This window comes from Quercus suber, unplaced genomic scaffold (assembly GCF_002906115.3).
Source record: "Quercus suber isolate HL8 unplaced genomic scaffold, Cork oak 2.0 scaffold_92, whole genome shotgun sequence".
NCBI lineage: Eukaryota > Viridiplantae > Streptophyta > Magnoliopsida > Fagales > Fagaceae > Quercus > Quercus suber.
Window position 1 is genome coordinate 621,825 of NW_027069557.1, and position 18,071 is coordinate 639,895.

At 40.2% G+C, this 18,071-nt stretch overlaps 4 protein-coding genes across 4 annotated transcripts; all 4 read right to left on the reverse strand.

Moving 5' to 3' along the window:
* Positions 1–5,694: 5,694 nt before the first annotated feature.
* Positions 5,695–7,303, reverse strand: LOC136067939 (uncharacterized). The gene is made up of 3 exons (XM_065774419.1): positions 6,688–7,303; positions 6,480–6,539; positions 5,695–6,353 (listed from the first exon to the last, which is right to left on the reverse strand). Exons 1-3 carry the CDS (start codon positions 7,301–7,303, stop codon positions 5,695–5,697), a joined length of 1,335 nt encoding a protein of 444 aa, XP_065630491.1.
* A 1,450-nt stretch (positions 7,304–8,753) lies between these two features.
* LOC136067940 (uncharacterized) lies at positions 8,754–9,338 on the reverse strand. Its single transcript, XM_065774420.1, has one exon. It carries the CDS (start codon positions 9,336–9,338, stop codon positions 8,754–8,756), a length of 585 nt encoding a protein of 194 aa, XP_065630492.1.
* Positions 9,339–9,557: 219 nt separating this feature from the next.
* Positions 9,558–10,034, reverse strand: LOC136067941 (uncharacterized). Its single transcript, XM_065774421.1, has one exon. It carries the CDS (start codon positions 10,032–10,034, stop codon positions 9,558–9,560), a length of 477 nt encoding a protein of 158 aa, XP_065630493.1.
* A 2,341-nt stretch (positions 10,035–12,375) lies between these two features.
* LOC111996007 (chalcone synthase) lies at positions 12,376–14,515 on the reverse strand. The gene is made up of 2 exons (XM_024027977.2): positions 14,156–14,515; positions 12,376–13,649 (listed from the first exon to the last, which is right to left on the reverse strand). Exons 1-2 carry the CDS (start codon positions 14,334–14,336, stop codon positions 12,646–12,648), a joined length of 1,185 nt encoding a protein of 394 aa, XP_023883745.1. The 5' UTR covers positions 14,337–14,515; the 3' UTR covers positions 12,376–12,645.
* Between the last annotated feature and the right edge of the window lie 3,556 nt (positions 14,516–18,071).

Genomic DNA, 18,071 nt, shown 5'->3' on the forward strand with positions numbered 1-18,071 from the left:
TTTTTTTTCTTGCACTATGTACTTTTAGGTCACCACCATTGATTTCTTAACAATATTGTCTTGAGGTACTAGAAAATTTTAGAAATAGTCACAATTTTTTTTAGAGAAAAATGGTTGAGGATGAGTATTTCTAAGGATAAAAAGAACTCATGGCCAAAGTCAATTTAAAAATTTGGTGCTCTAACAACATAATACTATCTCTTAGTCATATCATCATCCCCTACCATGGTCCTTGAAAGATCTTAAAAAGGATGGGCTCTCTTACATCAATATATGCAAAGCATCATGGTTTATGGCTAAATATGTTAGCACTTAATTTCGTGGCGTTATTTGTCTTTGTATAACCAACAAACACTCCAAGGACCACCACTTTGGAGTTGAACCTTAATGTCCTCCATGATATGGCCCCATAGTCTTTAATGCTTGCCATACTCCAAAATAAATTCTACAGTGAAAGTCACGGATAGCTAAATATACAGTCAACATTTGTCTTGCTTCCTTACAATTTGTTTGCAAGAGATCTAGAAGATTATGTGAGAAAGGAAAAAGATGATGGCGTGGAGAGTGAGGGTTAATACATTTTTTTTTCATTAATAAGAAGAGTTAATGTTTAAATCACTAAGTTCTAAAAAATAATAATGACATTGCCATGAGTATTTTTACCTTTAAATCTAATAGTAATTGTAGGGTTAGGATTTGTGGCCCAAACCCAAAACAATAAATTTGTAGAGAATGGGTGAAAGAGCTAGGTTAATTATGGGATCGACAACAACTAATCACAACCTTCAAGCATAAACCAACATGAATTTACACGTAAAGAATGGGTGTCCGAAGAGCTATATTATTGATTATGTGGTGAATATAGATTTTAGGGTTACAATAAATCTCCTCTTTCCTTCTCTCTTCTTTTTTTTCTTCCCCCCCTTTCCTTAGGAGCTTCTTTTCTTTATATAACCTCCCTTCTCCTTATCTCCATCGTCCACTTGTACCTCATCCGTAAGTCCACTTGAGTATATGTCATGTCAAGCATCTCCTTTAGCTCTGTGTGAGTGGCGGTAGGTGAGGTTACAATGTTCAGGGGTCTTCTCCACATAAATGCGGCCAGAGAAGTTGCTGCAGAGCCTTAAATGCGATGGTAGCAGCTTTTCCTTTAGATATTTCCTCGTTCTTATCTTCTCCAGATATACCCAGAGCTTATCTTGATCGTTGGGGTTGCCAGGAAATCCTTCAGACCTTTCACACGCTTGATCAATTAGTACTATATGCGTCCGAGGAATAAAATATCCTCGGACGGAAGGCGGTCTCCTCGGATAGACACCATCCTTCTTTTCAGGGATCCTTCTTCTAGGTGGGCCTTGCCCTTACCATCTCTTTTTCTTCGGACGCACAGTAATCCTCACATAGGGCTCTAGGCCCACTATGTTAGACTGGGCCTTTTTCCCCTACAATAGCCCCTCAAAATTTTAATTTTTCCCTCCCATCCGAGGAGAAAGAATAAGATTTTGACCTGCCACGTAAGGAAAAAGAAATAAAAAAGTTTAAAAGAGGGAACTCGTAAATACCCCAGTTTACACGTGCACGGGTATAGAGACAAGCGTTCCATTATTGTCGCTGTCAGTTCCGTATTCCTAAAGCATTGTATTAATAACTCCAAGTGGCGTTTTGTCTTTTACATCCAACGGTGTACTGTTGATCCAACAGACAGGGTTCTTCTTCGGGATTTGGACGGGATGAATTACACCCTTTCACTTGTCCCCGTATATAAACCCTCAGAGGAGGTTATTTTTCTTTACTTTACGCATCCTCAGAATACCCAGCGAGTTCACTCATTCAAAGCCCTTCAAGCTTCTTCAACTTCCTGTTTTCTTTCCTTCCAGGATCTACCAAGAGTCCATTTTGAGCCTAGGGATTGTTCTTAACTCTCGTCTGTGTAAGTTTCGGCATCTTTTGGTCCTTTATTTTCTTCTCGGCTAGTATTTTCTACCTTTGAAACCCATTTCCTGTCCACTGCTTCAATCACTCTCTAAGAATGGGCAAATTTCAACATCTCGTCGATAGTCCGGCGTTGATAGAGGAATTTAAGCAAAATTATGGTATACCGCGGGGGGTGAATCTGAGATATTGCCCTCAGGAGCAGATACTAACGGCCCGAAGAAAGGGAGAGGTCGTAATCCCAATGATAGCCTTCATCGAAGAGGGAATGACCCTCCTAATGGGTTCCATCACCTTGAACTACCTTCGCAACCACAAACTCTCTCCTGAGCAGTGCGTGCCCAACACCTTTAGGATACTAGGAGCTATCGATGCCTTGAACCAACAGTTAGGATTAGGGCTGACCTGGCATGACCTGGTATATATGTATGAATGTCATAGCCAAAAAGGGGCGGGATACTACCTTAAATCCCGATCCGATATCGTTAGATTGTTCTCCTGCCTTCCCAAATCAAATAAAGGGATGAAAGACGACTATTTAATCGTCTCAGGCGCATGACATGACGGTTTACACTGTCCGACAGAGCTAGGAGAGCCAGATGTGACTTCCTAGACTTAGGATTTCTAACAATAGTCTTAGGATCTTCATTCTTCATAACCTGTTTTTTATGCCATCATATTTCAATCTTCTGACCGGGTCTGTTTGTTTGTTTGTTTACAGATAAGGCACATACTACTCCTCGGCTCAACCTTACCAACACTGCCGCCCTTAATTATCTACTGCGCTCGGAGATATTCGTGAGTGAAGACGGACAGCTCTGGTCTATCCCATTTATACTCGGTTATAAACCCAAGAAAGCCGATATCCAGCTGGCCGGCAACGCCATTACACAAGGTGATCACCGACTTCGGCGAATAGACGTCGCTCGGCGACACTTTTTAGCGCCATACGACCTTGAGCCCGTTCCACACCCCAACCCACAAGGCGTTCCATTGCTAATCCGACCAGTTCAACAAGTTCCCATCGAGCCGGGGGTCGTAGGAGAAAGGGTTGGCTCTTCATCCTCTTCGCTAGAGGAACAGATAGACAAGTTTAGATTTGAAGGGGAAGTTTCAGGGGGGGTACAGGTAATACCCTCCACAGATTCCGAGGAGGAGGCCGACAGGCAATCCAGTGTCCACCAATTACTTCTGCTAACTACACTGCTTGAGGACTCTTCGGAGGAAGAAGAGATGTCTGACTTAAAGCTTCTGCTGAAGAGAAGAGGTAATAAGGCTGAGTCTAAAGGGACGGGGACTTCTCGACCAGTGGTGAATTTGCCTTCACCTCTACCCCCACCTCAGGTTCTTGATCCGGCCTTGAAACCAATACCGGACCTAAAGAAAAAGAGGCCTCTCGAGCCTGAGGAGCGGGAGGTGGTGGTACCACCAAAGACCACAAAGCAACAGAAGGTGGTAAGGGACCACTGGAGCAAGAGGGCCTCATCCGTAGAAAGCAGGGAGGAGCCTCCTGTGGCCGACGTGTGCCGAGGGCAATGCACGTGGTCTCCCAGATTGGAACTAGATGGCGTTCCTTTTTCTTGGGAGACCTCTGTTAGGAACTACGATGGGGGTAGAGCAGGGCTGATAGCTGAAACTTTGGAGCAACCACTGCTTCTCCCCCGAGACATGGAGTCATACAGGCGCTTCAGCCAGTATGAACTTTTCATGTCCTTGAAAAGGGACCTGGCCATGGTAAGCATGCTTATCCAACTCTTCGGTTGGCCTATTAATTTTCCATATTTTATGCTAACTCTTTTACTTTATTGTTCAGATTACCTAGCAAGTCTTCGTGGCCGAAGAGTGGAACCGAAAAGCCTACGTTGAAGCCCAAGCGGAGGCCCACTCTAGGTCCGAGGCGGAAAAAGCATTGGGCAGTCTAAAGGAAGAGGTCTCTCAAATCTTGGACCAGCTAAAAGGGGTGACCCAGGAAAGGGATAGCCTCAATGCTGGTCTCAGAAATGCTGAGACCCAGGCCGAAGCCCAACGCAAGTTGCTAAATGACACTCAGAACACTCTGGCTTTTGAGAAAGCTTTTGTGAAGGAACTTCGCGCCGAACTTCAGAAGGCCAGGGAGGCTACTAAACAGGCTTAGAGGAATGCTCAGCTGGCCAAGGAGGAGACCGAGGCCGAAACGAAAGCAGCCTACCAATTGGGAGTGGAGGTGACTGAAAAAGGTCTTACTGAGCAGTTTGCTTCAGTCGCCCGGGACTACTGCGATATAACATGGGGCAAGGCGCTGGATGCTGCTGGGGTGTCTGCTGACTCAGAACTGAGGCTTCCTAGGAGCATTTATTACAACCCAGACATCCGAGAGCTCCTAGAGTCTAATCCCCTTCCTCCAACACAACTCCCAGAGGCCTCAGAGCAACCTTGGTCAGCCAAGCTCCCCCAATCACCCTTGAACCTCCCAAGGATTCTTGCCAGCCAGGTGATCAGAGCACCCCAGCTGAGCCACCTAAGGATATGGGCGAGGCTTGGAAAAAAAGAAAACATCCTCAAAGCCTAAGGACCAGGCCCCAGCAGAAGCTTAGACACTTAGATTTTAGTTTTATTTTTTATTTTTTTTTATTTTACTATTTTCTTACTCTTGTTCTCCTTTTATGTAAGGGATTGTAAACTATCCTATTTTGATTAATGAAACAGTTTTTCTTTTACTTTTGGTGTATTTGTTGCATACCATATGACTTACTTTTACTACAAGTGACTTCACTTTGTAATTATGGTAACGTAGGCAAATGTAATCACTCTATCCTGCTGATAATATATGTAACTAAAATTGATTCCGAAGAGGACAGTACATAAAAGTTACTGTTAAGTGATGAACATAACAAGTACTATAAAAGTTGGATAGATCTTTTCGCACGTACACTAAGAATATTAGCATAGGTTAGAGTTGATATTAAGCACAGTTAAGAATGTCAGGCAAGATTCATTCTAAAGTTAACCTTCAGTATTAATAGCAACACAAGTATTAACTAACTAAAAATCATCTGGTTTGAGGATCACAGGCATGATTGAGTTTTAGTTTAAATACTTGGGGAGAATTACCAAGGGGTGTTAACTAACCCAAATCATCTGGTCCGAGGACTACAGACATGATTGGATTTAAGTTTAAATACTTAGAGACTAAGGAGTGTTAACTAACCTAAATCATCTGGTCCAAGGACTACATGCATGATTGGATTCAAGTTCAAACACTTAGAGAATAAGGAGTGTTAACTAACCCAAATCATCTGATCCGAGGACTACAGGTATGATTGGGTTTAAGTTTAAACACTTAGAGAATAAGGAGTGTTAACTAACCCAAATCATCTGATCCGAGGACTACAGGCATGATTGGGTTTAAGTTTAAACACTTAGAGGACAAGGAGTGTTAACTAACCCAAATCATTTGGTCCGAGGACTATAGACATGATTGGGTTTAAGTTTAAACACTTAGAAAACAATTAAGAATGACAAGTTATCATAGTGACCAAAGAAATGATTTGATTAATAATAGTACCTTTTGAGATTATTTACATTCTAGGGGCAAGGTATTACATGACTATCCAAGTCCTCCAGGAAATATGCCCCAATGCCAGCCTCTGAAGTAATACGATATGGCCCTTCCCAGTTTGGTCCTAATTTCCCTTAGGTTGGGTTTTTTGCAGTGCCGATGACTTTCCTGAGTACCAAATCATCGGGTTCTAGGGGCCTTAGCTTTACGTTGGCATCATAGCCCTACTTGAGTTTCTGCTGGTAATGTGCGAGTCGAACCATTGTATTTTCTCTCCTTTCTTCGTTCAAATCCAAGCCTGCTTCTAGAAGTTTATCATTGCTAGTCGGACTGAACGAGCTAGTTTTTAGAGTTGGGAACCCCGTCTCTAAAGGAATGACAGCTTCAGCACTATAAGTCATCGAAAAAGGGGTTTCTCCAGTAGATCTGCGAGGCGTAGTTTTGTAAGCCCAAAGCACATGTGGCAACTCTTCAACCCACCTGCCCTTCGCATTGTCCAACCTTTTCTTCAATCCATTAACTATGACTTTGTTAACTGCTTCAGCTTGCCCATTTCCCTGAGGGTGGGCAGGGGTAGAGTATCTATTCGTGATTCCCAGTTCACTACAATAACTCCGAAACGCATTACTGTCGAACTGTAAGCCGTTGTCGGAGATGAGAGTATGAGGAATTCCAAAACGAGTAATGATATTCTTCCACATAAATCTTTGCACATCTACGTCTCGGATATTGGCCAGAGGCTCAGCTTCAACCCATTTGGTGAAATAGTCTGTACCGACCAGAAGGTACTTCCTGTTTCCTGCGGCCTTTGGGAATGGACCCACTATATCCAAACCCCACTGTGCAAACGGCCACGGACTAGATAGTGGGTTGAGGACTCTACCTGGTTGGTGTATGTTCGGCGCAAATTATTGACATTGATCGCACTTCTTTACATAATCATGGGCTTCTTTTTGCATGTTCGGCCACTAATATCCTTGAGTAATGGCTCAGTGAGCCAAAGACCTACCTCTCGTGTGACTCCCACAAATTCCTTCATGCAACTCTTTTAGTAGTGACTCAGTCGTCTCTGGATGAATACACAACAGGTATGGTCTCGAATAGGATTGTTTATATAATTTTCGGTCTTTGGACAGCCAAAATCTGGTAGCCTTCCTTCGAATTTTGTCAGCCTCCCCCCGCTCTTCCGGCAAAATGTCATCTTTCAACAATTTGACTATCTCTGATCTGGTGGAATCGGACTGCATCCCCTCCTGTCCCGGTGGGCTCATGGAAATCCTCGACGAGGATAACTCTGGGCAAGCCTTGCTCCGAAGAGGTGGCTAGTGTGGCCAAAGAATCTGCATGTGCGTTACTGCTTCTGGGAACATGTAGCAAGTTGAAAAATTTGAATTCCGACTGCAGACGTTTGACTCGATTCAAGTATCCTTGCATCATTTCATCCTTCGCTTCAAACTCCCCCTGTACTTGGCCCACAACTAATCTTGAGTCTAAGAACAACTCCACTGCCTTTCCTCCCATTCTTCGGACCATAGACATTCCCATCAATAGGGCTTCATACTCTGCCTCGTTATTGGTTGCATCGAAATCCAGCCTTAATGATTTTTCAATGATGATTCTCTCTGGAGATATCAAGACCAGCCCTACTCCAGAACCTTTCCGGTTTGCAGCGCCGTCTACATATACTTCCCAGCGGGTAGGATCTTGTTGAGAAATCATGCCAACTGATTTTCCATCCATGTCTCTCTTTGTCGTTATTTCTTCTAAACTGGGTTCCGTTAACTCGGCCACTAAATCCGCAAGGATCTGCCCTTTGACTGAAGTACGAGGCATATACTTGATATCAAAAGCTCCTAAAATAGTGCCCCACTTGGCTATCCTCCCCGTGTAGTCGGCACTTCAGAGTACTGTCTTAAGCGGGAGTTGCGTGAGCACAACGACAGTATGTGCTTGAAAGTAGTGGGGCAATTTTCGTGTTCCAAGTACTATTGCCAAAATGGTTTTTTCCAATGGCAAGTATCTGATCTCGGCCTCATGTAGAGACTTACTCACACAGTAAACCGGCCTTTGTATACCTTGATCCACTCTTATCAATACTAGACTTACAGCATGGGGAACCACCGCGATATAGGCAAATAAGACCTCATCTGGTTCAGGGCTAGACATAATCGGTGGCCGAGCTAAGTAGTCTTTAAGTTGTTGGAAAGCTGAGGCACATTCTTCAGTCCATTCAAATCCCTTCCACTTGTTGATCAGCGAGAAGAAGGGTTTGCACCTATCCGCGGACCTGGAGATGAATCGATTTAAAGCAGCTACCATCCCTGTGAACTTCTGAACCTCTTTCGGATTCCGAGGAGGCTATAGATTTTGAATAGCCTTTATCTGATCGGGATTGACCTCAATTCCCCTGTGCGTTACCATGTAACCAAAAAATTTGCCTGATCCCACAGCAAATGAGCATTTCGAGGTGTTCAAGCGCAACTTGTGTCTCCTCAGGGTTTCAAAAACGTTATCTAGGTCCTTCACATGCTCAAAATAACTTTGCTTTTTACCACCATATCGTCTATATAGACCTCAACACTTTTGCCTAGTTGTGATTCAAACATCTTGGTCATCGTCCGTTGATAAGTAGAACCTGCATTTTTCAGACCAAATGGCATCACTTTATAATGGTAATTACCAATGGGGGTAACAAAAGCAGTTTTCTCTTGGTCATCTGGGGCTAACGGTATTTGATGGTAACCTTGGAAAGCATCAAAGAAATTCATCCGAGGATGGCCGACAGTAGCATCTACTAATTGATCAATTTTGGGCATAGGGAAAGGATCCTTAGGACAAGCCTTATTCAAGTCCGTGAAGTCCACACAAACTCGCCACTTTTCGCTCTTCTCTTTACCACCACAGTATTTGCCAACCATTCGAGATAAAAAACTTCTTTAATAGCCCCAGCCTGTTTGAGCTTCATCACTTCTTCTTTGACTGCATTCGCATGCTCTTTGGATAGCCGCCGAGGAGGCTGCTTCTTGGGTACAATCAGTGGGTTGACCCTCAAATGATGGCAAATGAACTCCGGATCCACCCTTGGGGCTTCGTAAGTACTCCAGGCGAATACGTCAATATTTCTTTTAAGGAAATCAATTAGCTCGTCCTTTTCTGGTTGAGGTATCCGAGACCCGATTTGAAAGTATCTTTCAGGATTGCCCCCAATTAAAACTTGCACTAAGTCCTTGCATTTAGCGCCTTCATCAGGATCTTCGACAGGTGACAACCGACCTCTTAACTGCTATAAGTCTCCCTCCGCCCTGACTGAGGATTCAGTCTCAGGCTCGTACCGTATGGCAGCCACCAAACATTGCCTAGCCGAGGATTGATCTCCGCGGATTTCACAAACGCGCCCTTCGGATGGATATTTAACTTTTTGATGCAGAGTGGAGGAAATAGCCTCTAGCGTGTGTAACCAAGGTCTGGCAACAATTGCCGTATAAGGGGAATAAACATCTACAACAATGAAATCCACTTCCACTACTTCTGAGCCAGTCTGTACGAGCAGCCGTATCTGTCCTTTCGGGGTGACCACCCTTCCCTCGAAACTAACCAGGGGAGAATAGTATGGAGTCAAGTCATCAAGTTTAAGGTTCAGCCCCTTGTAAAGGTCAGGATATATAATCTCCACCGCGCTACCCTGATCCACCATCACCCTCTTCACATCATATCCCTCAATTCTGAGGGTGATTACCAAAGCGTCGTCGTGAGGTTGAATGGTTCCAACTTTATCCTCGTCCAAAAAGCCTAAGATGGGCGGGGCAGCTTGTCTAGAGCTCCTCGGATCTCGACTAATATCCCTTGCTGGTAGCCGAGCGACTGACATAACTTTGGACGGCCAAGACCCTGTTCTTCCTGGCGCTGCGAAAATGACGTTAATAATACCTAATGGAGGTTTTGTAGAATCTCTCTTCTCGGACTCAAAATTCACTTGACCTCCTCGGCCACTGGAGTGGTGCAAAAGGTGCCTCAACCTGCCTTCACGGACCAACTGGTCCAAATGATCCCACAAACTTCTGCAGTTTTCAGTGGCATGCCCATGGTCTTAGTGGTATTGACAATAGAGATTGTGATTGCGTCTCTCAGGGTTCCCTACCATTTTACTCGGCCACCTAAAGAATGATTCATTCTTGATCTTTTCCAGAACTTGATGAACTGGCTCCTTGAACATTGTATTAACTGCTTGAGCATTTGTTGACCCCGATTGCCCAGTGAAATCTCTTCGCGGCTTATTGTTGTTGTAACGATCCGACCTGAAGTCCTTCCTGTCCTGGGGGATAACCTTATCCTTACCCTTCCCTTGCTGCTGATCTTCTTCAACCCTTTTATGTTTTTCAATACGGTCCATAAGTTGACGCATGTTGGTGACAGGCTTGCCACACAAGGATGTCCTTAAACCATGATTAGTGGGGAGACCCAGCTTAAACGTGTCTAGGGCCACTGCATCGAAGTTGCCCTCCATATCATTAAACATCTCCCAATATCTATCCAAATACGCCTTAAGGGACTCACCTTCACGCATGCTCAAGGATAGCAGAGAAGACAAGGGCCTGGCCACCCTTCAGTATGTAACAAAACATGAACCAAAAGCTTGAGTGAGCTCTTGGTAGGAATTGATGGCGTCTGCTTTCAGGTTGTCGAACCACCTCATTGCCACGGGTCCAAGACTAGAAGGGAATACCTTGCACATCAGAGTTTCATCTCTGGAGTAAACAACCATCCTTTAGTTAAAATGGCTCACATGTTCCACAGGGTTCGTTTTACCGTTGTAAATAGTGAAGGTTGGCTGGTTAAAGCGCCGATGAAGTTTTGCTCCTTCAATCCTGTGCGTGAAAGGTGACCTAGAGATTTGATTCAACGCCTTACTCATGGTATCATTTCCCACCCCTCCATGTGATGGCCTTTAAGGTTGCTTCTTGCGAGGGTGTTCATCTTCATATGAAAAAGATTCACTGATTGGAGTTCGAGACCTTTGTTCATAAGTGATGTCTTGTTTGTCACCCGAGTCTTCATCAGAATGCGAGGCAGTATGTTTTCTTTTTGCATGGCGTAATTTCCTTCTTAACCTTTCAATCTCTACATGCATGCTATTCTTCTTTGCATGAGACACATGACTTCCGCCACGAGGTTGAGTTCGCTCGGTGTGTGTAGTGTGCACACTGCCTTCACGATCTTGTCTCCACTCCAAATTGAGAAAATGGTCTATATGTTGGGACGCCCCAGATTCTGCCGGTTGTTGCCCTGATTCGGCCATGACCAACTGCTGCTGCTTTCCTTTACACTCAAGCTCTCCCCACAGACGGCGCCAATTGTAGGGTTAGGATTTGTGGCTCAAGCCCAAAACAATGAATTTGTAGAGTATGGGTGAAACAGCTAGGTTGATTATGGGATCGACAATAACTAATTACAACCCTCAAGCATAAACCAACATGAATTTACACATAAAGAATGGGTGTCCGAAGAGCTATATTATTGATTATGTGGTGAATACAGATTTTAGGGTTACAATAAAGCTCTTCCTCTTTCCTTCTCTCTTCTTTTTTTTCTTCCCCCCCTTTCCTCAGGAGCTTCTTTCCTTTATATAACCTCCCTTCTCCTCATCTCTATCGTCCACTTGTACCTCATCCGTAAGTCCACTTGAGTATATGTCATGTCAAGCATCTCCTTTAGCTCTGTGTGAGTGGCGGTAGGTGAGGTTACACTGTTCAGGGGTCTTTTCCACATAAATGCGGCCAGAGAAGTTGCTGCAGAGCCTTAAATGCGGTGGTAGCAGCTTTTCCTTTAGATATTTCCTCGTTCTTATCTTCTCCAAATATACCCAGAGTTTATCTTGATCGATGGGCTTGCTAGGAAAATCCTTCGGACCTTCCACACGCTTGATCAATTAGTACTATTCGCGTCCGAGGAATAAAATCTCCTCGGATGGAAGGCGGTCTCCTTGGATGGACACCATCCTTCTTTCCGGGGATCCTTCTTCTAGGTGGGCCTTGCCCTTACCATCTCTTTCTCTTCGGACGCACAGTAATCCTCACATGGGGCTCTAGGCCCACTATGTTAGACTGTGCCTTTTTCCCCCCCACAGTAATCAATGGTTCAAAAAATGTATAACTCTCTTGAAGTTACATCAAGTGTAACTTGAACCTATCTTGTTTAAAATATATGTTAAGCATGACATTGTTATTTTTTAAATTAAAATGGAAGGTGAGTAATAGTAGTCTAAAATCATAAAGCTTCCACCATAGGAATTGGCAGCTCAGACAAAGCAATATTCAAGTTGTTTGTTGCTAAAATCACTAGTATTATTATTTTTTCAATTTGATAGTCAACTTTTATGATAATATAAATAATTCATTTTGAAGTAAAATTATATATAATTTTTAACATTACAAGATTGATGAATCTAAATTTGTAGAAGTTCATTAAAAAATCATTTTATTTAATTAAATCAAATAATATAATTTCAACTATAATTTAGTTATTCAATTTAATGGACATAATGATAATTTTGAAAACAAGATAAAACTTAATGGACCAAAAAAAAAAAAAAAAAAAAAATCCAACATCAAGAACCAAAATAAAAACAACCCCAAACTTTAGGAAGCAAAAAGTGTAATTTAATACATTATATTCAAGAAAAATATGGTCATGATTTATTATTTTTATTTTTCAACTAATTAAATGCCAAGCGAATGACCAAATGTGGAAGAACCTTCTCCACGTAAACAAAAGTAAAAACATACAACAAATATTGAGATTCGTAAGAAGAAATGGATTCAAGGGTAGATCTGATTTTTAGAGTAGTAAATTGATTATACAATAAACCCAAAAAAGAAAAGAAAAGGAGAGGAAAATTAAAAATAAAATAAAAACAAGAATTGAAAGGTAGTTGATTAGTTGTTGCAAGAACGTGAACCAACCAACCCGGTCACGAGGCCATCTGTATTTTTTTAAATGCTAAACAATTAATGCAAATTACAAACAATAATGTAGTAGAAGGATATTATTACTAAGGAGCACCAATCAACTTAACGGTCTCTTTATTGGAAAATGCTCATATTTTTTTGCCTGTAACCCAATCGAGATAATTTCAATTTCACTCATCACGAGCACACAGAGATATTCATCATCGATCATCAGTGACTGATGTCCACGGGGACACTGTGTAACACAACTGTCTCGACAGTCAAACCAGGTCCAAATCCAAACAAAACACCCCAATCCAACCCTTCACCTGTGGTGGCTTTTCCATTTTCAGCGGAGCTCTTCCTCATTTCATCTAATATAAACAACACACATGCACTAGACATGTTCCCATACTCACTCAGAACGTGACGGGTCGATCTAAGTTTCTCTTCTTTGAGTCCTAGCTTGATCTCAACCTGGTCAAGAATGGCAGGACCGCCTGGGTGTGCAATCCAGAACAGAGAGTTCCAATCACTTATACCAATTGGAGTAAAAGCTTCAACCAAGCTTTTCTCTATGTTCTTTGATATAATCCCAGGTACATCTTTTAGCAAGTGAAAAGTGAGACCCACTTCACGTAAATGCCCATCGATTGCACCATCAGAATCTGGTAGAATTGTCTGTGCAGCTGACACAAGTTGAAACAGTGGACGCTCAATTTTAGTATCGGGGTCAGCCCCAATAATGACAGCAGCTGCACCATCGCCAAAAAGTGCTTGACCCACCAATGAGTCCAAGTGGGAATCAGAAGGTCCACGAAAAGTAACTGCTGTGATCTCAGAGCAAACCACAAGAACACGAGCACCCCTGTTGTTCTCAGCCAAATCCTTAGCAAGACGAAGCACAGTCCCACCAGCAAAGCAACCTTGTTGATACATCATGAGCCTCTTCACTGAGGGTCGAAGGCCAAGGAGCTTGGTGAGTTGATAATCTGCACCGGGCATGTCTACACCTGAGGTTGTACAGAAGACGAGGTGGGTGATCTTGGATTTGGGTTGCCCCCACTCTTTGATTGCCTTTGTTGCTGCTTCTTTTCCCAACTTTGGAACCTCCACTACTACTATATCTTGACGTGCGTCAAGTGATGGAGCCATGTACTCACACATCTTTGGGTTTTCAGTCAAAATCTCCTCATTCAAGTGCATATAACGCTTCTTTATCATCGATTTGTCACCTGTAATTAGTACAAATGGTGCATGGATTGGAAAAATTAGAAGTTTACATGAAAACAAAAAATAATTCATCTAAATTTGAAATGAATAAGATGTTATCTTATACGTCTTGCGTGTAGGCTTACAGCCAGTTTCACATAAATTTTATACGCCAGATCTATATAAGATTTTTTCTAAATGAATTTATTTCATGATTTTAGACTATAAATGTATAAAACTATCAAATTATTTAAAATTTTATATAATCTAAGAAATAATTAATAAACTCCATTTCGAGTGGAGATTTATTTAGTAAGAGTAAATAGCACCACTACGGTGCATTTTATAACTAACAAGCATGAAGTATTAAGTTACTCGCTTGTAACAATCAAATTATGAAAAAAAACAAAATTAATTTAGTTGATATTTGCTACACAATAATTTAGGATGCATGTGGGATGCATAAAAATTACTAGTGCGTACTAAATTACTATTACTAATATTACATATGATAGATGCGAATACATACACATGCGTTTGAACTTCTCCTTCAACTCGGTCATGTGCTCGCTCTTGGTGATTCGGAAGTAATAGTCTGGATAGTCAGCCTGAGAGACACAGTTGGAGGGAGTGGCTGTGCCAATGGCTAAAATGGTGGCTGGACCTTCTGCTCTCTGAGCCTTACGGATTGCATCCAAAGACGAAGCCATTTGTGACAGCCTGAATTTGATCTTAGTCTCTCTCAAAGAGCTAGCAAAGACCGAGTTAACCAAGAACTCGATCGGACTAAAATTTCTTTTTTAAGCTCTAAGTGATGCTTGTGATACTAATTAATTTTCTGAAATAGTTTGTTTGTGTTTTGGTTTTTGGAGACGATATGACAAGAAGAGCAAAGGCAGAGTTTATATAAGAGGGAATGAGGTAGGTTGAATGGACGGCCATTTGGTGATCCACGTGAGCTTTGGGGTTAGGCACTTTAACTGGTGGTAGATATAGAGCCACATTTATTCATGAAGTTGGTTTGCATGTTGACTCCTAACATTTTGAGATCTTTTCTCTATTCCTTTCTGTTGCCAATATTCTCTTATAAGCCACTTATGTTTTTAACTAACCTCACCAACAACAATTCGAAACCATTTAACAATATTCCTTTATTTTTCTTACTACTCAGGAATGAATCACTCAAAATATAAGTTCTAGTTAACTCAATTGATAAAAAAATTTGTCGTTGAATAAGAGATTTAAGGTTCAGAGTCGACCTACATCATAAAACCAATTAATGTCTTGGTCTGATAATGTAAAGTAATAATAATCATGGAATGGATGCATTTATTTGAAAATCTATTATATTTATCAAAAAATAAAAAAAATAAAAGAACCACTGAAATACAAATTCTAAATTGTAAATTATGATGGACCCAAATGTGAAGTACTATGTAAATATTAGTTATTGTTATGAATTTTTATTGTGATCCTAATTTAACTCACTCAATGTATGTTTTGTTTCCTAGGACTAAATAAAGTTTTTGAAATTATAAAAATTGATATTTTTTTAAAAAAAAGACAGAACAAGATTTATAACAAAAAAAGAAGGGAAAAAAAAAAAAAGAAAAAAAGAAAAAAGAGAGGAAACTTGGAGCTGATTGGCGGAAAAAGTATTTTGTCCTAAAGAAGACCTAAATGCCTTGTATTAATGTTTGACTAGATGGTTTACCATTCACAAGTATGGACACTCCACCTACTGATCTACCATTTTTTTCTTCTCCTGCGACAGACATTGCATTTAAGGAGATTAAAATATAAGACAGGAAGGCGGTCCCAGACCATCTCTCTCGTATGGTCATATTGTCATAATACGAGAACATCTTAATAGACATTCTGAGGAAGAGAAGAGACGCATAATAACGGCCCAAAGTTTGGGCTGAGACAATGCACCTAGCTACCTACTGCTGTTATGGTAATTGGAATAATTAAACTAAGCTTCTTGTTGAAGAAGGTCTTGTTTCATATCTATACTCATATATAGACTAAATAGTTAGATAGGGTTTTGAGGATATGAGAAACAAGGTTTCTTCACAAGTCTTTTAAAAATGGGAAGCCCCCTTAACTTGGAAGAGGTGGTCTAACTTTAGTCATGTCTTTTTTCTTTGTCTTTTTTGTTGTTGATGGTTTCCTATGTTTCTTTAGAATTAATTAATGATTCCCTTGGTGAGGTGAGGTAATTAAACTTGGCTTCGTGTTAAGGAAGGTTTTGTTCAATTTTTAATCTCGTTGACTAATACTCAGGCGGGATCTTGAGGATGTATATAAGAAATAATGTTCGGGAAAAACAGCATGTTGCATGTATGTATGGAATAAACACTGCCCATAATGTTTCTTCACAAGTTTGTTTAGAAATGAGAAGTCTCCCCCCCAACCTGGAAGATCGGTGGCTGAACTTTAGTCAAATCTTTTTTGTTAATGGTTCCCTGTGTTTCTTTAGAACTAATGATTCCTGTATTTTTTTTATTATTGCCGGTTTGGTGAGGTAATTAAACTTAGGGCCTGTTTGGATGGAGAGGAGAATAAGGAAGAGTGGAGAGGAATAGAGTAGAGTAGAATTGGCTGAAAATAGGCTAATTTTAGACTAAATCTACTCTACTCCTCCTCAATCCAAATAGACCTTTAGCTTCTCATGTTGAAGAATGAAGATGGAAACCTCCCCCCTCCCCAAATTGGAAGAGGTGGCTCTAACTTTAGTGATGTATATTTCTTCCCAATGATTCCCTCTGTTAATTTCTTTAGAATTGATAACTATTTTTTTTTTTTAAATTAATTCAAAGCTATATTATTGTTTTATTCAAATACTTTGATATATTATGAGGATCATTTGTAGGGGTTCTGATACAATGGAAGGGTTTGAAATTTTGAATTCATATATGTTTAATTTGCAAGGGAAGGGAACTTAGGACTACAGTAGGCTGTTTTTTTTAGCTGTTGTTGACCATAGGTTGAAATTCTCTTAAAAAAAAACTTACAAAAATGAAAAACAATAAAAATTGTAATAATAAAGTGAACGGTAAAAGTGAACATCAATGAATAATACTACATAGTAACGCGAACAATAATGAGCAGTGACCGTCAACAATAAGTTTTCTAATACGTCCAAAATACTATAAATGAATGGTAATAAGTTAGCAACCAAAATAATTTCTGATTGTACCTGATTTAAATATTAAATTGCAAATATACCAAAGATTGAAATTAATAGAAAACTATAGTTCAGATCATTTATTCAAATATAGAATTTAAACACATTATTTTTCACAACTTTTGACCACTTACTTCAAGTTTGAAATAAAGACTTAAAGGCTTGTGGGGTGTGGGGGGCAAGGGTTGAGGTTTAAGTCTTCAGGAGGGAGTTTCACATATATATACATTTAGATTAAGTTAGAGTAGAAATTCTATCTTGTATCAAAAAAAGAAAAAGAAAATAAAAGACTTAAAAGCTCATTAATAAAAGAGAAAAATTGAAGTAAAGTGTGGATATTTAATTAAAATAACTTGATATAAAATAAAAAATAAAAAAATAAATAACTGAATGATTCTAATAAAACCATGAAATTCAGTATTTTTCTATTAAAAAAATGCTAGTTTTTTATGGTTTAATTGGGTTTTTTGAAAATCCAGTATTTCTTTCATACCAATCTAGAAATTTTGTATGTTTCATCGGTTTGATAGTTCAATCACTAATTTTAGTATGGCCATGATAACTATGTTAGCGATAGAGGGGCTATATATATATATATATATATTGTTTGTATGAAATGTAAAATAGTAATGTGTAATACTTCATAACTCAATATATGCTATAAACAAAAACGTATTTAATTAAAATTGAACAATCATGAGACAAGATTGACAAAACGATTTACTATCTTTAATCAACTATAAAATGGGCAAAGTCGTAAAACATAAAAGTTAAACATCTTTTTTCAAAACTGTAACCTATGCTCTTTAAGAGATCTAGTAATCAAGTATTGAGTCAGTAGTGAAGTTCTCAGCAATTTCCCTTTCAATGTAGATAGCCTAGTTATCTGAGAGAAATTCGTCCTCCATTTTGTTGTGCAGTCTTGTTTTAACAATTTTCATAATTGAAAAGGCTCGCTCACCAATTGTTGTGGACATTGGAAGAGTTAAAACAAGGCGAATCAGTCAATCAATAAGAGGATATACTTGTGACTTTTCTGTCTCTACAAACCTTCGACATAATTCTGCTATAGATGAAAAATTTTGAAACTTCGAATGACTTTGCACATCATGCTCAAATTGCTTCAATTGAAATTTCAAACCAGTCCTATCACGCTCAAAAAAATCAAGAGAATAATATTTCTCAACAAGACGACATATGTCATCCACATTAAAGTACTTGTAAGCATCCTTTGGACCCAAAGCTGAGCAAAGTG

Bases quoted from the DNA above. Each gene is read 5' to 3' on its own strand.
- LOC136067941 (XM_065774421.1), bottom strand. From the start codon at position 10,034: ATGCGTGAAGGTGAGTCCCTTAAGGCGTATTTGGATAGATATTGGGAG.
- LOC136067939 (XM_065774419.1), bottom strand. From the start codon at position 7,303: ATGCCTCGTACTTCAGTCAAAGGGCAGATCCTTGCGGATTTAGTGGCC. The intron at 6,540-6,687 runs GTCAAATTGTTG...GTATTCATCCAG, and splicing joins ATTCCACCAGATCAGAGATA to AGACGACTGAGTCACTACTA. The intron at 6,354-6,479 runs GTAGGTCTTTGG...TACACCAACCAG, and splicing joins TTGTGGGAGTCACACGAGAG to GTAGAGTCCTCAACCCACTA.
- LOC136067940 (XM_065774420.1), bottom strand. From the start codon at position 9,338: ATGTCAGTCGCTCGGCTACCAGCAAGGGATATTAGTCGAGATCCGAGG.
- LOC111996007 (XM_024027977.2), bottom strand. From the start codon at position 14,336: ATGGCTTCGTCTTTGGATGCAATCCGTAAGGCTCAGAGAGCAGAAGGT. The intron at 13,650-14,155 runs GTATGTATTCGC...TACTAATTACAG, and splicing joins GGAGAAGTTCAAACGCATGT to GTGACAAATCGATGATAAAG.